The sequence below is a fragment of the Primulina eburnea genome, unplaced genomic scaffold, assembly GCF_022965805.1.
Source record: "Primulina eburnea isolate SZY01 unplaced genomic scaffold, ASM2296580v1 ctg1304, whole genome shotgun sequence".
Taxonomy (NCBI): Eukaryota; Viridiplantae; Streptophyta; class Magnoliopsida; order Lamiales; family Gesneriaceae; genus Primulina; species Primulina eburnea.
The window spans coordinates 98,665-115,178 of NW_027330830.1; the positions used below are offsets into that span (position 1 = coordinate 98,665).

General features: G+C 37.8%; 1 protein-coding gene across 1 annotated transcript; it reads left to right on the forward strand.

The window, feature by feature from the left end:
• The first annotated feature begins 10,152 nt into the window (after positions 1-10,152).
• Positions 10,153-15,207, forward strand: LOC140820641 (uncharacterized). Its single transcript, XM_073180940.1, has 6 exons — positions 10,153-11,808; positions 12,220-12,466; positions 12,914-13,547; positions 13,680-14,452; positions 14,600-14,731; positions 14,792-15,207. Exons 1-6 carry the CDS (start codon positions 10,246-10,248, stop codon positions 15,157-15,159), a joined length of 3,717 nt encoding a protein of 1,238 aa, XP_073037041.1. The 5' UTR covers positions 10,153-10,245; the 3' UTR covers positions 15,160-15,207.
• Positions 15,208-16,514: the final 1,307 nt, after the last annotated feature.

Consider the following 16,514-nt stretch of genomic DNA (forward strand, 5'->3'; position numbering starts at 1 on the left):
TATGTACTAATCTGTTTGATTTTCAGATATACCGCCTCGAAGAATTTCAGAAAAGGGCAGTACTTCGTCTGAACAGAGAGATGTATCAGAAACCCAGTTAGAAGAAAAGATGAAAGAGTTTGAGTTATTACAGCCGTCGATTCTGAGTGGTACTGAGACATCTGAAGATTGTCAGAACTGGTTTGATGATATAGAAATCTTGTTTGATTTGCTTGATTGTACAGATGAACAGAGGGTTAAAATGGTGCCTTATCAGTTACGAGAAGCCGCCAGGAGTTGGTGGATTACCAGTAGAAGAATGTGGGCACAGAGAGGTACAGTGATGTCGTGGGAAATATTCAGAACTTAATTCTATCGAAGATTTTTCTCAGCTTCGTACCGAGAGGACAAGAAATTAGAGTTTGAGAATTTGAGCCAAGGGCCGCTGAATACTGAGCAATATATTGCTAAATTCTCTACTCTACTGCATTTTGCTCCTCATTTAGCTGGAAATGATGAAGCTATAGTAAATCAGTTCATCAGAGGGTTGAACTCAGAGGTAGTTGCATTTATGAATTTGCAGCGACCTTACCATTTTGCTGACATCCTGAGTAGAGCGAAGAGAGCTAGAGGTGAGTTTGATTAGACAATTGACAAGGTTGTGTGTGAAGCCACTTCAGACACAGCAATCCCCTCTTCGATATGATCACGGCAGTACGAGTGGGAAGCAAGATGTGCTGAAAGCTCGAAAGAAGCCATTCAAGAAGCTAGGAAGCGATTCATCTAGCTCTAGTGTTTCTGGTCCAAGTTATACTGGAGTGTATTGCAGAAGTTGCGGAGGAAGACATTCCACCGAACAATGCCAGGGAGTAACTGGTAGATGCAATATTTGTGGACAGCCGGGACACTTTGCTAAAGTTTGTCCCCAGAAGCGTTCCCGAAGATCGTAGGGAACAGAGTTCACTTGAAACCACAGATTCAGAATTCACAACAAGTACTGGTCTTTATGATTCTATTGCATATGTATTGATATATACTAATGCATTTGTTAAGAATATCTTTGACTGAGTTGCATGGAGATATGCTGTATCTGTTGGGTTTGTATTTACTGTAGTATTGATGTCCTTGCTTGTTGAGGAAGTGTTGATATCAGAGATTTCTGTATATATTGTATACTACAGTAAGATGAGAATGAAATAGAAATAGCTTATGATGTACTTGTGTTCCTGATTTGAACGCATTATTGATAAGCATATGCTGAACAAGTACAGACATATTGTAGAATTTTTCTATAAATGGTAAAAGTCAGACCAGATATGGATGATGAGTAGAGATTCACAGTAAGGATTCTAGATTTCGAATTCCTTTGATATCTGTGTTGTTTATGACTCGATTGATACAGAAAGGAACATATGGTATCCTTATGTATTCAGTAGATATACTGAAATCGAGCCTAATATTGGCAGATCTGCCAGTATTGTACGAGTTGGCTGATATTGCCAGATAAGATTTCAGATTGCTTTATATCAGAAAGATAGATTGCAGAATTGAATTAAGATCAGATATTAATTGTATGGTAGATTCAGTACAGAATGATATTGAATATCAAGAATGATACAGAACGAATTGAACGATTTGAAAGATTAACAGCAGAATACTGAACAGGAGTTACATTGGAGTAATGTTTCTCTTTGGCATGTCTCAGTATGTTTAGAGATATTCTGAAGATTTATACTCGTTATATCTATGATATATGGATATATTTGCAGTGTCTGGTTGATTGACTCGAGTAGTTGGAAATTATACTGAATATTTAAAGATTTTGTTGAATATTCTGAGAATTGTGAGTATTGTATACAGAAATTATTCAGATAAGAATTCCGCTTGAAACAGATTGTATTCAGAATATGCGATATCTGAAGTTAGTATACAGATAGATTTTGATACAGTTGAGACAGAGATCAGTAACTGAGAACGAGACTGATGCCAGAAAGACCAGAAAGTTCAGAAATTTCAGAAATGTATTTTTTCTGATTGGGCAGATTATTTGATTCGACTGTTGCTTTATATCTGCTGGGTATTGTTATTGTTCTAAATCAGTATTTGAGATATTTTTATATTGTTTTGGGGGAGCATATTATATTTGCAGATGATATATAGCAATGGATCAGAATGGCATGAAGATCTGATTGATTTGTCAAAATCGATAGTATTGTTAGAATTTACAATCCTATATATTTACTAGATTAGTATAGATTATTGTTATTCTGAATCAGTATTGATACAGATTTTCTGAACTGTTGAGGGTATATACAGTCCAGCTTGTATCAGAAATGAATTCTATAATTTCAGCAGTTCAGAAACGTGATCAGAATGGTCAGAGCAGTATTTCGATAATCAGAGCAGTTCAGACGAAGTACTACCTCTCTCTGGAATTCTCCGAGGCGGTATATCTGAATATCAAACAAATCAACATACAATCGGTATAATCTGTCTCAGCCCTCCTCTGATCATATACCTCTGATTCAGACTCGGTTCTGATCCAGGCTTAGTAAGTACATGCTGCAATCAACTCAGATACAAACAACACGTAATAGGGAAGACAGTAAATCATGCTAGCACACATCATGCTAATCAACATTGACGTAAATCTCATGCTAGCAATCACATGCAAGGAAGAAAATTCAATCTACCCCGCTCATTCTCAGCTATCTCAGTCTGAAGAATCTATCAATTCTGACTATCTTAATCTAAAGGATCTATCGCTCTGATACCACCTGTTGTGGGGACCCGGACGCTAATCATCTTCTTACTCAACTTTTTGGGATTTAATTATCAATTAAGATAAAACAGGGTCTAAAAATTTTTCTTTTTAAATTATAACTGCGAAAGGTAATGGACTCTAAATACTATACATGTCTGTATATAAAAATACAAATTCAGTATTAAAATACAATAATGTACAACCTTCTAATCTAAGGTTCACTACTAAAGTTCTAGTAGTAAAATCCAATCTACTGTAAGTCCGGAATCACCACGCTAAACTCGTCTTCTCTCGTCATCTTCTCGACCCTGATCCAGCCCCACCTGTTGTAATGCACACATACAAAACACGACAACAGCCGGATAACTCCGGTGAGAATAAATCCCAGTATAAAACATGGTAAGCATGTATATAAACAAACTAATTCATAAAACATGCGATCATGTGTAAACACAATATATTTCATAATCTATGAAATTAAGCATGCAACTCAAAATCAGATAAACATGCATATAAACAATCTAAATCATAAAACATGCTAGCACAACTGAAAGCAATAACGATGGGTTCCATGATCTAGGAGCCACATCCATATAAGCATGAAGTCCTAATCAAATCATGTCTAGACTTGACTCGATCTATAACTCTAGGGTTCCCGGGGTGAATAAGACGTCACTGGCTGTCACCTACCCAACCACTCGGGGCGACTGTACGTCTTATTCCTAGACTTCGGTCCGAGCTGTATCGACGGCTGGCAATAGGAGTAATGACTACTCCTAAGTTGAGATACACCGAACGTCTAGAAGTCTGACAATGACTGTCAAGACTTTCCTATCTTAAATGCAATGAATAACAATCTGTAAACAAAGCATAATCATATTCATAACTGAATATCCCAATTATCTTACCTGCTTGAATACAATTCTAAAATCAAAGCATAATCAGGTAATAATATAAATAATAATCTAGTATGTGATTTTATTGGGAAACTCAAATCAATCTAATTTGAGTTATGCTTCCCGAATATCACATGAATTATACCTTTGTCGTCCCTATCTGACGAAGACGATGACCTATATCCAAATCTGTCCATATCAAATGTCCTTGTGTAGCCTGCGTTGATAGTAACACAGTACCGAAGTCGGATTTCAATTCAGATAGACGGTTTACTCGCAAATCAATTTAAGAAAATAAGAACGAAGCTTTTTCCCTCACCCTCGATTTCTCCTCTTCTGAAATGAGATTTACGCCTGTAAATATATATATATATACTTACACTCACATGCAGCAAAGCACATGGCTCGTCCTTCGCGCAACACGTCTCGCGCATATGCGCGGCCACTACTCGCGCATATGCGCGAGACCTACTGTCTCGGCGAAACTGCTACTCGCGCATATGCGCCATTAATTCCGCGCATATGCGCCACCCCTTCTAACCCTCCCGCGCATATGCGCCACTCTACTCGCGCATATGCGCCACTGGTTCTGGCCTTGCCGCGCATGTGCGCGCATTATCTCGCGCATGTGCGCGCAAGCCTCGGCCAGCTCCGCGCATGTGCGCCCTCTCACTTATTGCACACACATTTCACACCTTTATCATGTGTCCTAGTCCGATCCGTTCCGTCTATAATCATCTCGATTAATTTAATAAATCATTCCGGATTAATCTCCGATTACAGTAATCATATCCAAATCATTTCAGATTACGGTAATTAAATTTCCGGGCATTACATTTCTCCCCCTCTTAGATCTGAGTTCGTCCTCGAACTCACCAATCATCAAACCAAATCTATCAGACGAACTGTATAACAAAGGTTAACATCCAAATTCATTTCACTAGCCGAATCACTCCCATATTACTCGCTATACAACACCCGTATACGCCAATTGCAACCCATAACAAAGCAATACCACCTGTAGTTGCTATTCCATCTGTTTATTCCCAATTAAGGACATATTCCATCATCGGTTTCAGGTACCACTCGTCATCATCCGACATTGGTTTCCTAATTCATTCAGCACTATCTTGATAACTAGTGCTAACATCCAGCACTAGAGTTCTACTAATATCTTTCAATATCTGAACAAGACACTTCGACTACCTGTCACTTTGTGAACAATCTGCCAGAGAGAGCTGATGATATAATCTACCACAAGTACACACTTAATCGTAATCATAGTCTGATATACTCTACTCGAAATCATCCTTCTAGTCAATCTGACTATTTCTTTGACAGGGATCTTTGTCACCTAGTTCTGTTTGTACATCATGATATGAATCTGGCTAGGCACTGTGTGCAAATGTTTGGGGAAAAATTTAAGTGGCGTTGTTGGTTTGGACTTTCAAGCTTGATTGTGATAAAAGATGATGAATCAAGCATATTCAAAGCAAGTAGTGGAGTTCAACAAAGAATTGCCGAAGCTCCAGCGCACCCGCGCTCAAAACAGGGCCGCACCCGCGCTCAAATTGCCGAAGCACTAGCGCACCCGCGCTCATGCAAGGGCCGCACCCGCGGTCATGTTTTTTCCTAAAAAAAAAAAAAAAAAAAAAAAAATTTTTTTTTTTTTTTTTTTCCGAAGCCAAACCGCTCCCGCGGTCCTTACGTCACTGCACCCGCGGTGTTCTGGCGGACTTGCGTGTCAAAGTTGCTAATTAGCTCATTTAAGCTTTTCACACTACTTTCTTGTTTTGTTTTATCTATTTAATCATTGTAAACATTATGAACGAAATGATTATTGAATATGGAATGAAAAACACTTGAGAATTCTCTCAAAACTTGCAAAGTTTATACTTTGTGTTTATCAAAATCAAACTTATCAAAGATTGCATCTTTGTGGCGTTTGTCGATTGTTCTTGCACGGATTGTCATAGGCATCGTTCTTTGAAGGTTCGTTCTAGATTCAATTGTTATCTTCGTTGATATTTGTTGCTAAGTGTTTAAATCACTTAGAGGTGAATATCACACCAATCGTTACTTGTTTCAAAAGATCGGGATAATATAATCGATCCTTGTTTGTTATTGAATTGAGGGTGCGATTTCTATATTCGTGCTTGCCTTTCATTCGTACGAGGATTCGTATCATTTGGTATCAGAGCTTTGGTTCATTGATTCAAGTAAGTCTATCCTTGTTGTTGTTGTTATTTTCAGATCTGTCTAAAAAAATATAAAAGAAAAAAAAAATCCGTTTTGTTATCAGATCTGTTGTATCCTTGTTGTTTCTATTGTCAAATATTTCTATATCAGAAAAGAAAAACAAAAATTTCGTTTTGTTATCAGATCTGTGTTATCCTTTGTTCTGTTATCAGATCTGTGGTATCTTTTTGTTTCTATTGTTCTATCTATCAAAAACAAAAACAAAAATTCGTTCTGTTCTCAGATTTGTGTTATCTTTTGTTCTATTTCCAGATCTGTGTTATTTCTACCATCCTTTGTTATTGATAATCCAAAATTCTTGAAAAAAAAAAAAATTTGTTCTGTGTTATTGTGTCGTTCTTGTTATTGTGCAATCCAAGTGAAACAGTTGCAAGTGTTCACAAGTTGAATCTTGTTAGTTTGATATACAAGTACAAAGCTTGATCACACCTTTGAAAGAACTATCAAATTCGAGTGAAAAAAAAAAAACACTTGAGTGCGAGCGTTATTTCTTTGGAGTGACCGGTGAGTATTTTGTAGTGAGAAAAAAAAAAGGTGAGTCGAGTGAATTTCTATTGGAGTGATCAGTGAGAATTTGGGTGAGGAATAATTTTTATTTCTACTAACATTTCTTGCAGGTACAATGTTTGAAACAAAATTGGAGGAGGTAGGAGATGACACGAACCAAGAATTTTCTAAGGTCCAAATTGAGGAATTGTTCGATCATTTTAGTAGGATAATGAGGACCGAAATGGAGCATTTACGTGAGAGGTTTGATAGGCTTGAGGTTAGTACGAGTGAAAATAAATCTAAGCCTAACGGGTTGGATAGAATATGTGAAAAGGAGTTTAAGCCTCTACGTGAGAGGTATAGACGGAGTGAAGGAGAGGAAAAGTATAATATGCAAGATGATGGAAAAAGACGAGTTAATAGAATTGGTGGGAATAGAGCTTTACAAGTGGATCATTATGATGATATACAATATGATGATGATAGGCGAAGTAAAAGAATTGGAGGCGATAGATCGTTGTATTTGCATCGTGATGATGATAGGCGATGTGAGGAGAATAGAAGAAGTGAACTTGATGTGGATAGGGAATCTTTGAAACCTAATTGGCGGAGGAGTTTGGGAGAGAAAATCATTGCTACGCCAAAGAAGGAATCGAAACGTGAAGTTGATTGGTCTAGGAGAGTCAAGGAGAGTGGAGCATCACACTTGGTAACGGGTGATGATAGAAAGTGCAAATCGAGTGGTAAACATGGAAGTGACTCGTGGAAGGAGTTATTGAAAACCGCACGAATGTCGAGTGAAGAGAAGTTGGTTTTTAAACATGGGTATCAAGGTACATCTAAAATTTCAAATGTTAGTACTTATGATATTCAATGTGTTTGGTGTCTAGAGTTTGGACATAATATCAGTCAATGTCGACGTGAGGAATTTACTGTAGTAAAATCGCCAGTTGAGCTTAAATCTCTAATGGAGGTTGATGTTGTGGTTGATATTGAATCTCAAGTGGATGTAGAGGATGTTGTTGAGTATGTAGCTGAAGTTGAGATTGTTGGTAAACTTGAACATGAACTTGAGGTGGTGATTAATAGCATTGGAGATGATGTTATTCCACTAGATAGTGAGATGAATGTATTGGATTCTAGAGTTGAATGTGAATCTATAGATACAGTCGAATGTGGAGTTGAAGTGAGCATTGATGTTGAACCTAAAGTGGAGGTTGAAAGAATTGAAGAGGTTGGTATTCCATTGATTTATGACTTGAGCATAGAGTGTTATGCTAAGGAGGGTGAATCCTTAGATGGTGAGTTTGTTTCTAATGTGTGTTCTATGGATGAAAACGAAGAAACTTTGTTGTTCAAAACATTTGAAGAAAAACATATTTCTTTTGATCAATTGACACGAAAAGAAATTTTTGATGATCAATTGAAGTTTATTGTAAAGAGTGAAAAAGAAATTAATATGGTCGAAAGAATGAGTGAACAAAAAGGTGAGATGGCCATAGAAAAGAAACAAGAGAGAAAAGAAAAAGAAAAAGAGGTCAAAGAAAAGAAAAATAAATCAAAGACCCAAAAGATTGAAAAGAGTGAGGTGGAGAGTTTCTTATTCTTGTATAAACCATTTCATGTACCTTTGTACAAATTGGTTTATTCTCATTGTGATGATATAGCCGGTTCAATTCCGAGCATTGCTATTTCTTATTTGCAGGTTCTTGGGGTTGTCATACCAATGAGACAAGTGAATTTTACTAAAGGGAGAACCCAAGGGTCCGAGCCTAGAAAATTCAAGTGCCATCAAGATGAGCTTGGTAAGAAAGTTGAAAATGTGATGATGAAAAGTAAAACAATTGTTGATGGTGTGAGATTGCAATGGGATGATCCATATGATTTCAAGAGAAATCACCGTGAGGTAAGGGTAGTAACCACTGCAACGACTGGGAGGTATGATTTGCTTCCCTATTTTAATTTTGTGTTGTTTTGTTTTCAAGAATGTGGAGAATGTGTTGCAAATATGGTGGTTAAGGGATCGAATGTAAATTTATCCTTATTCCTAGATTGTTATGAATTTAAGGCCATGGATGAATTGCATGTACCTACTATGAATTTTGATGTTTCATTATTTAATAAGTTCGTAGGATTTGTTTGCTACAAGGGTTTATATGCATTGGAGTTAAATTTTTGTAATGAGATAAGATATCGCATTGATAGTACACGTGACGTGTCTTATTTGCATGATTTGAATTTAATTGGTGATGGCTTTGAGAGGTTGATGGTTGGACATGATAATTATTTCATTTATGATGAATATATGTTTAGAGATAATAAACTATTTGGTATATATTTATTTCAGGATCGACTTGTTCTTGAGATTCATAACTGATGCAAACGTGGTTGATCAAGCACCAAAGAAAGCATGGGAGTCGTTGGAGTTTCCCGAAGGACCTATAACGAGGGGACGAAGCAAGAAGTTTAAAGATGCACTTCAAGGACTCATGATGAGCTATCAAGGAAGTCCTACAAGTTGGATGTCTAAATTAGAGGAGGTTGGGAATCATGGGAATGATATTGGAGGTCTTTGGAATTTAATTCAAGGTCAATTGCCGCAGCAGGACTGCACCCGCGCTATGTTATACATTGCACCCGCGTTCCATAATGATCAAAGTGAAGAAAATCCCCGAAGCAATACCGCACCCGCGGTCTAACATGAACCGCACCCGCGGTGCAAGAGTGCACCCGCGCTCCTACAAGGACCGCACCCGCGGTCTTGTAAAAAAAAAAAAAAAAAATTTTTTTTTTTTTTTTTTTTTTTTTTTTTTTTTCGAAGCCTGACCGCACCCGCGGTCTTTCAACAGCGCACCCGCGGTCCTTTAGTGCACTTCCGTGTCAAAGTTTCTAATTATCTCATTTAAGCTTTTCACACTACTTTTCTTGTATTTTATTGCTTATATAATTGATGTATTAGACTTGAACGAAATTAATCATTGAAGATATATAAAATTGCATTGAGTTCTCTCAATCTTGCAAGGCTTTTGTGCTTTGTGTTTATCAAAATCAAACTTATCAAAGATTTCATCTTTGTGGCGTTTGTCGATTGTTCTTCGCACGGATTGTCAAAACAAGTTCTTTGAAGGTTCGTTCGAGATTCAATTGTTATCATCGTTGATATTTGTTGCTAAGATTTAATATCTTAGAGGTGAATATCACAAATCTTTACTTGTTTCAAAAGATCGGGACAACAAATCGATCCTTGTTTGATATTGAGTTGAGGGTGCGATTTCTATATTCGTGCTTGCCTTTCATTCGTACGAGGATTCGTATCATTTGGTATCAGAGCTTAGGCTCATTGATTCAAGTAAGTTATCCTTTTTTTTTTTTTTTTTTTTTGTGTTCAGATCTGTTTAAAAAAAAATTATTGTTCTGTTTCAGATCTGTGTTATATTGTTGTTTCTATTGTCATATCTATCAAAAACAAAAACAAAAATTCGATCTGTATCAAATCTGTGTTATCCTTTCGTTTCTGTGTCCAGATTTGTGTTATCCTTTGTTCTGCCTTAAGATCTGTGTTATTTTCTATCATCCTTTGTCATTCTTGAATCTAGAATTTTCGAAAATTTGTGTATCATCGTTCTTGTTATTGTGCAGTCCAAGTGAGACAGTTGCGAGTGTCCACGAAGTGAATCTTTTTGTTTGATAAAAAAAAAATACAAAGATTGAGCACACCTTTGAGAGAAAAATCAAATTTGAGTGGAAAAATCATTTGAGTGCGAGAGCTATTTCTTTGGAGTGATCGTGAGAATTTGGGTGAGGAAAATCTTTTATTTCTACTAACGTTTTATTGCAGGTATAAAATCTGAAATTAAAATGGAGAAGGAAGTAGGAGAGAGTTCGAACCAGGGGTTGTCTAAGGTTCAAATGGAGGCGTTATTTGGGCATTTTAGTAGAATGTTGAGGGTTGAGTTGGATCCTTTATATGAGAGATTGGATAGGCTTGAAGTTAGTACGAGTGAAAATAAATCTAAGCCTAAAGGTTTGGGTAGAGTGGATGAAGAAGAGGATGATTATGAGTTGGAAGGAGAAGAGGAGAGTCAAAACGAGAATTGGGGTAGAAGCGGAAGAGGTAGAGGATTTGGTAGGGGAAGAAGAGAAGCCTTACGTGGGAGGTACGATGATGAGAATAAGGAAGATAATAACATAGGTAGCATTAAGATGAAAATTCCATCGTTCAATGGTAAGTCGGATCCAGAGGCTTATTTAGAATGGGAAAAGCGAGTTGAATTTGTGTTTGATTGTCACCATTATTCCGAACAAAAGAAGGTTAGGTTGGCCGTGGTTGAATTTGTTGATTATGCACTTATTTGGTGGGATCAATTAGTGACCACTAAGAGGAGATGCAATGAGAGGCCTATAGAAACTTGGGCGGAGATGAAAAGCATAATGAGGAAAAGGTTTGTACCAAATCACTACTATAGAGAAGTGTTTAAGAAGTTACAAACTTTGAGACAAGGTGTGAAGAGTGTTGAGGACTACTATAAAGAGTTGGAAGTAGTCATGATTAGAGCAAACATTGAGGAGGATAGTGAGGCTACTATGGCTCGTTTTCTGTGTGGTTTGAACAGGGAAATTCAAGACCAAGTGGAGCTTAGACATTACTTGGATCTAGATGAAATGGTGCAGATGGCGATTAAAGTGGAGCAACAACTCAAGAGGAGAGGAGTTGGTCGTACCACACAAACTGGGAATACATCAACACCTTGGCGTTCCAACGTTGTTAAACGTGAAGAAAGCAAAGCAGTGGTCAAGCCCAAAGTTGACATTAAACAGGAGGCGCCTAAGCAAGGAGTGCAAGGTAAACCTGAAACTCCTATTAATCGTTCTAGAGATATTAAATGTTTTAGGTGTCAAGGAGTTGGACATATTGCTAGTCAATGTCCCAATAAAAGGGTGATGGTGTTGAATAATTATGGGGAGTATGAATCTCATAGTGAGGGAGATGATGGAGAGGATGAAGATGAGATGCCTGAATTAGAGGATCCTGATGAGGGATATGAGGCAGTTGTGGGAGAAGCGTTAGTGACTAGGCGTATAATGAGTACCCAAGTCAAGGAAGAAGAAACTAACCAAAGGGAAAACTTATTCCATACTAGGTGTTTTGTCAATGGCAAGGTTTGCAATCTTATTATAGATGGAGGAAGTTGTACCAATGTTGCTAGTCTTGAGATGGTTGAAAAATTGAGCTTGCCTACTTTGAAACATCCCCAACCATATAGGCTACAATGGTTGAATGACTGTGCCGAAGTGAAGGTGAACAAACAAGTTTTGGTTGCGTTTTCGATTGGGAAGTATATTGATGAGGTGTTGTGTGATGTGGTGCCAATGCATGCTTGTCATATTTTGTTAGGGAGACCATGGCAATATGATAGGCAAGTGACACATGATGGGTTTAGAAATAAATATTCTTTTGTACTCAAGAAAGAACCCATTGTTTTACTTCCTTTGTCCCCAAAGCAAGTGTTGGAGGACCAATTGAAAAAGAAGAAAAGAGATGAGGCCGAAAGAAAGAGTGAATTAAAAAGTGAGATGGCCTTTGAAAAGAAAAATGAAATGGCTAAAAACAAAAGTGATAAAAAAATTGAGATAGCCATACAAAAGAAAAATGAGGAAAAAGAAAATGAGAGGAAAGAGGCCAAAAAGAAAACATATATGGCCCAAAAGAGTGAGTTGAAGCAATTGATGCACACACATGAACCACTTGTGTTGATTGTTTATAAGGAGATCCTCCTTAACACAAGTGATATAGCCGGGTCCCTTCCGAGCATTGTAATTTCACTTTTGCAGGAATTTGAAGATGTATTTCCGGAGGAGCTACCTCAAGGATTACCACCATTGAGGGGGATTGAGCACCAAATTGATTTGGTACCCGGAAGTGTATTGCCAAATCGTCCAGCTTACAGAAGCAATCCGGAGGAGACTAAGGAGCTACAACTACAGGTAAGTGAGTTGTTAGATAGGGGTTTTGTGCGTGAGTCCATGTCTCCTTGTGCTGTACCTGTTTTACTAGTTCCTAAGAAAGATGGTTCATGGCGTATGTGCGTGGATTGTAGGGCAATTAATAACATAACCATCAAGTATAGGCATCCCATACCTAGACTAGATGATATGTTAGATGAGTTTCATGGTGCATGTATTTTTAGTAAGATTGATTTGAAAAGTGGTTATCATCAAATTAGAATGAGGGAAGGTGATGAGTGGAAAACGGCATTTAAAACCAAGTATGGGTTATATGAGTGGATGGTCATGCCTTTTGGCTTAACTAATGCTCCTAGTACCTTTATGAGGTTGATGAATCATGTTTTGCGTGCTTACATAGGAAAATTTGTTGTGGTTTATTTTGATGATATTCTTGTGTATAGCAAAGATTTAGAAGAGCATGTTGAGCATTTGAGACTTGTACTGATGACACTTAGGGATGAACATTTATATGCTAATCTTAAGAAATGTGATTTTTGTACAAGCAAGCTTGTTTTTCTAGGTTTTGTGGTAAGTTCACAGGGGATACAAGTGGATGACGACAAGGTAAGTGCTATTCGAGATTGGCCAACACCTGCTAATGTTAGTCAAGTTCGAAGCTTTCATGGTCTTGCAAGCTTCTATAGGAGGTTTGTAAAAGATTTTAGCACATTGGCGGCACCGATGACCGCGGTGATTAAGAAGCACGTTCCATTCCATTGGGGCGAGGAGCAAGAGAAGTCTTTTAATATTATTAAACAAAAATTAATAAATGCGCCTTTACTTGTTTTGCCTGATTTTTCTAATACTTTTGAAATTGAATGTGATGCTTCAGGTGTAGGAATTGGTGGTGTTTTGATGCAAGGAGGACGGCCGGTGGCATACTTTAGTGAGAAGCTCAATGGAGCAGCACTGAACTATCCAACGTATGACAAGGAGTTGTACGCGCTTGTGAGGACCTTGGAGGTGTGGCAACACTACTTGAGACCTAAAGAGTTTGTGATTCACACGGATCATGAGTCTCTTAAGCACCTTAAGGGACAACAGAAGTTGAATAAGCGGCATGCTAAATGGGTGGCATTCATAGGTACATTTCCCTACATAATCAAATACAAACAAGGTAAGGATAATGTAGTGGCTGACGCACTATCACGGAGGTACGTATTAATCTCTACCTTGGATTCGAAAATCTTGGGATTTGAACATATGAAAGAGTTGTATTTGTTGGATGAGGATTTTAAGGAGATATTTGAAACATGTATGCATGGTCCACATGATAAATTTTATTTGCATAATGGGTTTTTATTTAGAGAAGATAGATTGTGCATTCCTAAGTCATCAATTCGTGAATTACTTGTGAGGGAGGCACATGGTGGAGGTTTAATGGGGCATTTTGGTGTGGCTAAAACTTTGAGTTGTTTGCATGAGCATTTTTATTGGCCACATATGAAACGTGATGTTGAACGTGTTTGTGAAAAATGCATTACTTGTAGACAAGCTAAGTCTAGAACACAACCACATGGCTTGTATACACCACTTCCCGTCCCTAGTGAACCTTGGGTTGATATTTCTATGGACTTTGTTTTGGGGTTGCCTAGGACAAAGAAGGGGAGGGATTCAATATTTGTTGTTGTTGACAGATTCTCTAAAATGGCACATTTTATTGCTTGTCACAAAACTGATGATGCATCAAACATTGCAGATTTGTTCTTTAAGGAAGTCGTTAGGTTGCATGGTATGCCTAGGACAATTGTGTCTGATCGTGATGTTAAATTCTTAAGTTACTTTTGGAAAACCTTGTGGGCTAAACTTGGCACGAAACTGATGTTTTCTACTACATGTCATCCTCAAACGGATGGACAAACTGAAGTTGTTAACCGAACTCTAGGAACACTTTTGCGTGCTATCATTAAGAAGAACTTAAAGAATTGGGAGGATTGTTTACCATTTGTTGAGTTTGCTTATAATCGTTGCGTGCATTCTACTACAAATTATTCACCATTTGAAATTGTATATGGTTTTAATCCTTTGACTCCGTTGGATTTGATGTCTTTACCTGTGAGTGACAGGTTGAACATGGATGGCCAGAAGAAAGCTGAATTCGTTAGAAGTTTGCATGAGAAGGTCAAGGATAACATCGAGAAGAAGAATTTACAATACACGAAGCAAGCCAACAAGGGAAGGAAAAAGATGGTTTTTGAAAAGGGAGATTGGGTGTGGTTGCACTTAAGGAAGGAAAGATTTCCAGAGAAGCGACGTTCAAAGCTTTTACCTAGGGGTGATGGACCATTTCAAGTAATTGAAAGGATCAACGACAATGCATATAAACTTGATCTGCCAGGTGAGTACAATGTCAGTTCTACTTTTAATGTTAGTGATCTTTCGTTGTTTGATGTAGGAGATGATCAAGATTTGAGGACAAATCCTTTTCAAGAAGGGGAGAATGATGCAAACGTGGTTGATCAAGCACCAAAGAAAGCATGGGAGTCGTTGGAGTTTCCCGAAGGACCTATAACGAGGGGACGAAGCAAGAAGTTTAAAGATGCACTTCAAGGACTCATGATGAGCTATCAAGGAAGTCCTACAAGTTGGATGTCTAAATTAGAGGAGGTTGGGAATCATGGGAATGATATTGGAGGTCTTTGGAATTTAATTCAAGGTCAATTGCCGCAGCAGGACTGCACCCGCGCTATGTTATACATTGCACCCGCGTTCCATAATGATCAAAGTGAAGAAAATCCCCGAAGCAATACCGCACCCGCGGTCTAACATGAACCGCACCCGCGGTGCAAGAGTGCACCCGCGCTCCTACAAGGACCGCACCCGCGGTCTTGTAAAAAAAAAAAAAAAAAAAATTTTTTTTTTTTTTTTTTTTTTTTTTTTTTTTCGAAGCCTGACCGCACCCGCGGTCTTTCAACAGCGCACCCGCGGTCCTTTAGTGCACTTCCGTGTCAAAGTTTCTAATTATCTCATTTAAGCTTTTCACACTACTTTTCTTGTATTTTATTGCTTATATAATTGATGTATTAGACTTGAACGAAATTAATCATTGAAGATATATAAAATTGCATTGAGTTCTCTCAATCTTGCAAGGCTTTTGTGCTTTGTGTTTATCAAAATCAAACTTATCAAAGATTTCATCTTTGTGGCGTTTGTCGATTGTTCTTCGCACGGATTGTCAAAACAAGTTCTTTGAAGGTTCGTTCGAGATTCAATTGTTATCATCGTTGATATTTGTTGCTAAGATTTAATATCTTAGAGGTGAATATCACAAATCTTTACTTGTTTCAAAAGATCGGGACAACAAATCGATCCTTGTTTTATATTGAGTTGAGGGTGCGATTTCTATATTCGTGCTTGCCTTTCATTCGTACGAGGATTCGTATCAATAACTGTGGTTTGATCGTTGATATAATTCATGATTATATGTGTTGGTTGCATATGAAGAAGTATGATAAGTTGTGTAGTCAAGGTTTCATTGGAAATGGGGAAAGGACACTTAAGTTTAATTCTTATGTGTGGCATGAAGTAATTCTTATTCCTAGTGAACTATGTTTGTGCACTTTTATAGAAATTTTTGTGTTGTTAACTAGGTCTAAAAAGGGGAGGAATCTGATATTTGTGATTCTTAATGATATTTTATCATTTGTGGTGATTTGTTATTTGACGTGTGTAAAGGTTAAAGAACATATAGGGAAGGCGACCGTAAAGTTGTGGTTTCGAGTGCTAATGGAGCAAATAAATGATAGCGTCTACATTCTTGAGCTTAAAGGTAAGCATGTTGATAATATACTTTTTGTTATTACTAACTTGCTTTGTTTCTGTGTAGGTAGACAAGATTTGAGGACAAATCTTTTTGAAGTAGGGGAGTATGATATGAATCTGGCTAGGCACTGTGTGCAAATGTTTGGGGAAAAATTTAAGTGGCGTTGTTGGTTTGGACTTTCAAGCTTGATTGTGATAAAAGATGATGAATCAAGCATATTCAAAGCAAGTAGTGGAGTTCAACAAAGAATTGCCGAAGCTCCAGCGCACCCGCGCTCAAAACAGGGCCGCACCCGCGCTCAAATTGCCGAAGCACTAGCGCACCCGCGCTCATGCAAGGGCCGCACCCGCGGTCATGT

What these genes read in the sequence shown, in the direction of transcription:
- LOC140820641 (XM_073180940.1), top strand. Translation starts at nt 10,246, where the DNA reads ATGGAGAAGGAAGTAGGAGAGAGTTCGAACCAGGGGTTGTCTAAGGTT. An exon ending in CATGGCAATATGATAGGCAA is followed by an intron (nt 11,809 to 12,219) that starts GTGACACATGAT and finishes TCACTTTTGCAG; the next exon opens with GAATTTGAAGATGTATTTCC. An exon ending in ATATAAACTTGATCTGCCAG is followed by an intron (nt 14,732 to 14,791) that starts GTGAGTACAATG and finishes TTGATGTAGGAG; the next exon opens with ATGATCAAGATTTGAGGACA.